We start from the raw sequence: 7,601 nt of genomic DNA on the forward strand, positions 1-7,601 counted from the left end.
TTTCGTGTTATAAATCCCTTAGTCTTGTGGACTTGTCAAATATTTGCATTTAAAGATGGCTTATCCTAAAGTTCCCCTATCAAGAAATTTAAAGCGTATGAATAATTATAAAAAGCAATTACAACCAATCAAGATAAGTGGTTAATTTTTGGTGTTTAGATTTTTACTACTATGCCTATTACATTAAGTATGATACCATGTATTCTGGTATTGTACTTTGTGCTAAAATGTCAACATATTTGGCAATTTGTAATGTGACATTAATATGAGAATGACTTAACATCTCTGTTTTATTCATGTCTGTGTTCCTGATGTCTCGTCCGTTGTTAACACTCAGGAAATGTTTTTGGAATAAATGGGCGAATGGATAAAACCGTAATGATCAAAAAGAAACATAATAATGTACTCAAACGATTCATAGTCTCGATTACATACTCTCCCTCACATTGGGAACAACCTGTAGCAGTATGATAATATTGATAAAAGTTTTGATGGTTTTCAAAATGAACTAAAATGCAGTCACCTGTCAGTAATTTTGGTCTGAAGCAACCAGTTTATAAAGTCCCGGGTGGCAAGATTATCAAGAACTGTGTTCATCTCATCAGAGAAGGAACCATCGGCATGTCTGCGGCGGAGTTCTTCAACGATGGTGACTTCTTCTGGGAAACTGAGAAAAAGAGGGGTGACAGCAGTATTGGGTTAGATGTTTTCAATAAATGCTTATTGATTGCCCATCACTGGTAATATGTGTGAGGGTCATTGAGAAAACGATAAGTTCCTATTTACAGAGGGTCTATTATGAAAAGCCTGATAGAAACCTGTACGAACTGGTGCCTATTGGAAAGGAAATTATGGAGAAAATAAAGAGCAGAACTGGGATCTGAAACCAAGCTGTATAACTTCATGCCCTTTTCAATATTCTAGCTGCTTCAGAGATTTTCGAATATTTGCAACACAGAAATTTTTGAGACTATTAATTTGTTTATAATTCAGAAAAATGCATTACATCCTGTAAAACTAGTGATTATCAGAACAGTCTTGCAAAGTGCAGTATTAAGGGATTAAACCTTAGCCTATAATAGATTTTCTCTTTGATCCATTTAATTAGCAGAATTTTTGGTATTTCTTTCAAACGTTATAAATATTCTCGTGTGACTATTTTACTGTTGATTTTGTAGATTTGTTAATGTTTTAAAAATCAGCAATAATACTAGTTCCCTCTTGTCTTGAGATCTCTTTAAGTCTCAGTAAGATTGTTTTAAACCTCACTTAAAAAATTAGAGTTGAACATGAATTTTCTGCTTCTCACAATTCAAATGTCAATCAAAATGATCACGAGAAAATGAGACGGTTCAAGGTTCTGTTTGGCTGTGGCAAGATTCAAGAAAGTACCTAGAAGTCTTAGCCTCATTTTCAAATGCAATAACTTAATGGCTATCTATATGACAGTCCCACAAAAAACGGATATGTTGTTAAATGTATGGATGTTTGCACATATCTGTATTTTGAGTGTCATTTCATTAACCATCTTGAGTTCAGTTCCTTTCAGTCTTCGTCACATTTTCACCTGAATACTTACTAACACATAAATATATGTTGATCCCATACGTAAAGTCAAACTTTAAGTTTTCAGCATTATTTATTTATTTTTCCTTATCCCTAGTTTTCCTAGGACAGCCCTAGTTTAAGCTTGTTGTCTTGGTGTACTTGTCAAAAGCATGCTATTTATTCTCAAAAGTGTCCTGGATCGACAAATTAGTAGCCTGATTATAACACAGCTATAATGGGGGATAAAAGTGTAACCTGTTTGACTCTATTATTAATACTTGCCACCAAAGATAAGTCAGACTAGACTTTTGTAGACTGTCTCCCACCAATGGGACTTATTTCCTTACTTTGTGAGACTATACTAATTGCTTCTGTAATCCAGATCCATATATAGATAACTGTAGTCTAAGTTTTCAGCATAAAGCAGAAAAAAAAATGTTAAATAGGAATGTACAGACTTACTCTCGCCTTCCTCGGCCTTTCACCAGCCAAGCAATGAATTCCTTGGCAGCTTGGCCTTCCAAATAAGAACTTACATCACTGGTAAAGGTCCCTTCAGCATGTCTCTCAAATTCATCATGACGTTTGGCAATGTTATTCCTGAAGGAAATGTGAAAGTTAAATTGAAGATCTGTCTCTTCAGCAATATGGTTCTCACCTATAAGCAGTGGCAGCTTTGGGTTCAGGATTCTATGTAGAAGGGGCTTAGGGAGATTTGGGAGAAGCTACATTAATTATCTGGATTGAAGGTTGATGGGAGAGGGCTAATAACAATTAAGGGAGGTTAAATGTCTACCCAGCACACCCGTTTTCACCTCCCCTGCTTGTCTGTGCCATTGATTATTAAAGCTGCATTTATGCTGTCTCAATATATGTGGGCTATCTTCTGTGCGATGCTACTTGCAAACAAAGCAGCTCTTTGTTATTAGTATGTATGGGATCACAGTTAGTTAATTGATTCAAGAGAAAGCAAAGGACAGTCTCAAAATGTTATCACAAGGACCACTTGATACAAGATTTAAGGAAACGTGTGATGGGCTAGCAATGAGGAAAGCTAAGAAGATGACCCCATATCAACTCAAGTATGGGCAGAAGGCTCTGTGGAGGTTATTGGCCAGCTGCCCTCAGTCTTCCTGGCATACATTACCCTTGGAAGGTTTCATCTTAAACACACAACAGAAACCGTCTGAGAGCGAGGATTGTTTAACATTAGTTTACCAAGTTGTGGCATTCCCTTTCTAGAAATGAGGACAGTTTTCATTTTTTCAAATTTGTGATTTCTCACGTTTTACCAGTGGCCCCATCTGTAGTCCTTAACAGGGACTCCTCCCAGTGTCTGCTCTGACCGTGATTGCTGTCTTCTCTGCAGTTGTACCCTTCACTCTAAGAACTTTTGGTCAACCACTCTGTCTCTCCTATTCCTCCTGCTGGCTTGTGTTCTCATGCTCTCCCTCTCCCTTCTCCATTCTATGAAGATAAATCTATGCCCCTTTCCTGATTTTTAGATTCCTTCAGCTACTTTGTATGCATAACTCCCCCTTGTGGGCCACTCTCCAAAGAAATTGTAAAATTCCACCATCTCTCTTAAACCCTTGTGGATGATTTCCTCCAGTAGCCTAGATGCAGCAAAAAACCCAACACTGTCAAAGAAAATCCAACATTAAAATGTATGCCTTATGATAGGATTGTGTTCTTATTTGCCTTCTTCTCTCTTTATGCTGTGCAGCTAGGCTGTAATTTTAAATGTGTATCTTGGATTGTATTCTACAAGAAAAAGACTGCATCTGTTTCCATTCCTTACCATGATTAACTTGGCTAGAGATCACACTTTGAATGTGATCACAATCATAGTTTGAACCCTACAGGAGAATGTTGAATTTGCTCTTATCTTTTGGTCAGAAATTAGATCCACAAAAGTCAGCTTCCAATTTTAAAGGAAAATAGGCAAGAGAGTAAATACTTCTAAGACCACAGTTGGGAAAATAATTTAAAGTCTATGTCCCACTGAAAGGTGGGTAAGGAGTTTGGAGGGGTGGGAGGTGGGAAGTCAAAGGCATAATACAAAGGATAGTATTATAGACCTTAAAAATCATCAAAATTGAAACAGCTTATGGGCACTATTTGATGAGCATGATAAATTAAGAAAGTCAGGAGAAGTTTCAGGCATATTTGTGTGCAAATTTTGGACCAGGTTCAGACTCTTACTTGTTCCTCTTGGTGTTCATCAACCACTGCACGAAATCCTGGGCACGCCTGGAGTCCAGATACTTGCTGTAGTCACTGGTGAACGTGCCCTGAGAATGGCGCTTATCTTCATTCATCTGATCCGGATCATTGAGTGGGTCTGTCTGGGGAGCTGGGAACGATCTACGAGGAAGAGTGATTGGTGCAACTAAATCTCTCCTCAAGAGTAGATTCACTTGAGAAGCATCTTCTCTACAAAATATAGGACCACATGAAGCTGGAAGGCAGGTGCCTTGAGTATTTCCATTGGTTCAGAGAGACCTTAGCTAGCTATGGGAATCCCATAGCTTTATTAGAGCTGAATACAGTCTGATTCTGAATTCTAGTGACAGATTTTTCAACTGGCTTCTTTTTTTCTGAAAAAAGATTAAACAAATCTTTTTCAACTAATACATCTACTCGTGATTATGCTAATAATGACAGAAGAGAGCAATAACTGGAATATTTTAAAAGAGTGAAGAATCCCACATCATTTTTTTGGGCAGCAAATTTATGTTCCCAATTCTGCTTCACATATATTAATATAAAAAAGTAACTCAACTACCTGCTGTATGGTAACTAATGGTGGAAGAGGGACAATTAAAAGTTCAAAGGACAAGAGAAAGCACACTTGGTCATTTGAAATTGTTTAGTGAATAACCCACATGCTAGCAATCAAGAGTTGGTTCCCATAGTAAATAAGGGGAAATCTTCAATATGATTAATACTCATAAATAGAAATGAGATAGTATTTTTTCCTGTGAGATTAGCAAAGATTAAATACCAGGGAGGATCGTGTGAGAAGAGTATTTCTATATCGCTGATGGGAGTGTGCATGTGTATGACTTTTCTGGAAAGCAAGTTGGCAAGATGTTATAAACGATTTAAACTCATTCAAACCCTTTGACACAGTAATTCTGCTACTAGAAATCTATCCTCAGAAAATAGTAAGAAATGTAGGGAAAACGTTATTTGCAGCGTTGCCTGAGGGAAAATTTGAAGAACTCAAGTGTTCAACAGAGGAGGAATAGCTAAATAAATGCTGTACATTGGTGAAATGAAATACATTATACGCTTAATAGATATTTTTAATTACATGGGAAAAAGTTAACACAATGCTAAGAGCAAAAGCATAATCCAAAGCTGCATAATGATCTCAGATATATATACAGTACACATAAAATTCTTCATATATTTTTTATCATGAACATGTATGACTTTTACAATTAGTGAGAAATAATGTTACTTTTTAAAAGGAATAACAAAAGGAAAAGTTGGTGTGAATAATTAAAATAATCTACTATGCAGTGTGCGAGTAATGAATGGATAGATAGGATCAGCTGAAGATTTCAAAGAGCTACAATTTCCCATGTAACACATTTTTCCACATTGCCCACCCCTTTGGTTGTGAAACAACATACTCTGATCTATAGTCCCGAAAAGCCTTTATCTCAATGACACTTTAAACATTTGAAAACTGTGCAGAATACTTATTCTACATTGCTAAGACCTACTCACTAAACATCATTTTCACAGGCTGTATTCTAACCATTGTGCTATGTTAGTTCAAATCTAAAGATTTAGTACCTGGATGTCTCCTCTGTGTCCTGCAGCGAACGTTGCCAGCTGCTTTGTACCAGCATTACAAACAGTCCGGCCACAAAGTAGATGCTTTTCATTTTTGCTGCCTGTTGGAACACAGAGTCAAGGGGAAGTGGGGTAGGGGGAGACAGGCAACCATGTTTAAAATGTTGGGCTGAATTAGTTCAATTTTGACAAAGTAAATATTATAAATAGAAATAAAAAGCTAGTCATCAATTTTATTCTGATTATATTTCCAGCTTAATATTAAATAGTAGATTTTTTTCCAGATTTTTTTTGTGTCAAAAAAGGATACAAAAGATGTGTACCACCATTAAGCTTTTTCATTAGTGTAGGACACTTCTGTTAATGATTAGAAGGCTCATTTCCAGACTTGAAATTAAAAATGTCCATGATAAACATTTAAAATATCCACTGTAGATGATATGCTACATATGGTTAGTCTGAATGGCACCTTATCCATAATGCCACCCCCTTCACTATCAGTCTGGCTTTCAATTAATAGTCCTTCACTTCCAAGCATTTACATTATACTGCATTTCAACCATCTTAAAGCAGCCTCAGGCTACAACTTGGCATACCAGCTGTCGGTTCAGATGTATTATTCATTTATATTTTAAATAGTGTAACTTGGTCTAGACTTTGTAATTATAAAGCGGCCAACAGATTTGAGGTATTTTAGGGTGCTTTGACCTGTTCTAAATTAAAGGAAAAAAATCATTTTAAAGACAAGCAATTTGCAACAAGAACTAATGCTTCTGGCAACTTGAACAATCACAACCAAGAAACTAAGAGATCGCTGTCATAAAGAAAATTAATGCTTGCTTCTGAAGTCTTGGAAGTCCCCAGGTTGTCTTATAATTGGACTTAGTCCAGGACATGTCATTCACTGCTAGTGACATCCTAGACCTGGTTGTGGGATACACCTGGTTGCTTGTCCTCGTCTCACAAGCAGATGCCCCAGGAAGCCATAGGATGCCAAAGACATGATGACGCAGTGTGGATGGGGCGGCGACCAACACGACTGTGGGGCAGAATGTCCCCACAGGGCAAGCTCCTCTACTTTCTGAATGGAAACCTCAAGTCCAGTACTTGTCACAGGCTTCTCTTTGCTACTTTCAAATATGACTGTGTTTACTTTGAGAAGTAAGAATTTCAATCCAAGTTTGATTATGCTTATCCACAAATAATTTGAACGAGTATTTTTAGCAAATAGCATTTGGTTTGAAACAAAGATTTTACAAATATTATCATTTTAAACTATCAATCTTTTCTTTAACATCCTAGCCATATTTATTATCTATTTTGGCACTAAAACTTGGAGACTGTAATACCTGCAGTGGTATTTTTTTTCTTTGAAGTAGCGAGTCCTTTTAGATTAAGCGGTCAATCAAAGCAACACAATAGGAATTACATATTCATCCTTCTTCATTCATCAACATTAAATTAATAATTTGGCGTTTTTGTATTCTTCAGTTTATCTAGACAGCAAACTTTGGAAATCTTGCCTTACATGTAGGTACTGTCTTATGATTATAATTCTTAATTATAAAGTCATCCTTTCAGGAATTTAAAAAAATTAAAGCAAGCATTTCTTTTTGGGATTACACCACTGTTGGAAAGCCAATTTAGTCCTAAATAATTCCTTCAATGCCAGATCCCTAAAGGATTTTGCAGTATCTTCTATGATGTTCTACGTAGGCAGCTGTAGAGCAGGTGGTATTCTGCCACTGTTGGAACCGATGGAAGGAGAAGCAATACAGAAGGGAGTACTCAAAGTCCTCTACAGGCAGTAAGATGAGTTCTACTGAAAGAAGGAACTAATTTTTAAAGTTTCTTTTATTCATTTTGCGAAAGTCTACAGAATTGTGAAGAATTTAAGAATAAGGGTAGTTGTTTGAATACCACTACTGAGAACGCAAATATTTATGTTATTATAGTATCCAAATCTCATTCAATAGGAGAAGAATTTCCAGTTACTCCTCATCTCTTTTAGGTAGCTTAAGGAGAGAATCTGTAGTTTCATAAGAACCACACAGGTCCACTCCAATTTAAAAGGAAAATATAGTAACAGTAGTATTCCCTGTTTAAAAAGTCTTTCAGAAAGATTAATCTTAGACCTAGGCAAAGTGACATTATATTATATCCTTATATATATTGATGTTATAGGCCACATAAATACTTTTTAAACTGGTTGGCTAATTTCCTCTCTTAGGTCATTGGTATGT

General features: G+C 36.4%; 1 protein-coding gene across 1 annotated transcript; it reads right to left on the bottom strand.

The window, feature by feature from the left end:
* Nucleotides 1–519: 519 nt before the first annotated feature.
* GCG (glucagon) lies at nucleotides 520–5,450 on the bottom strand. The gene is made up of 4 exons (XM_046657801.1): nucleotides 5,359–5,450; nucleotides 3,754–3,915; nucleotides 2,011–2,148; nucleotides 520–667 (listed from the first exon to the last, which is right to left on the bottom strand). Exons 1-4 carry the CDS (start codon nucleotides 5,448–5,450, stop codon nucleotides 520–522), a joined length of 540 nt encoding a protein of 179 aa, XP_046513757.1.
* Between the last annotated feature and the right edge of the window lie 2,151 nt (nucleotides 5,451–7,601).

Source organism: Equus quagga, chromosome 4 (genome assembly GCF_021613505.1).
Source record: "Equus quagga isolate Etosha38 chromosome 4, UCLA_HA_Equagga_1.0, whole genome shotgun sequence".
Classification (NCBI taxonomy): Eukaryota; Metazoa; Chordata; class Mammalia; order Perissodactyla; family Equidae; genus Equus; species Equus quagga.

Bases quoted from the DNA above. Each gene is read 5' to 3' on its own strand.
- GCG (XM_046657801.1), bottom strand. From the start codon at position 5,450: ATGAAAAGCATCTACTTTGTGGCCGGACTGTTTGTAATGCTGGTACAA. The intron at 3,916-5,358 runs GTACTAAATCTT...TCTTCCTCGTAG, and splicing joins GACACAGAGGAGACATCCAG to ATCGTTCCCAGCTCCCCAGA. The intron at 2,149-3,753 runs GTAAGAGTCTGA...CATTTCCTTCAG, and splicing joins ATGAACACCAAGAGGAACAA to GAATAACATTGCCAAACGTC.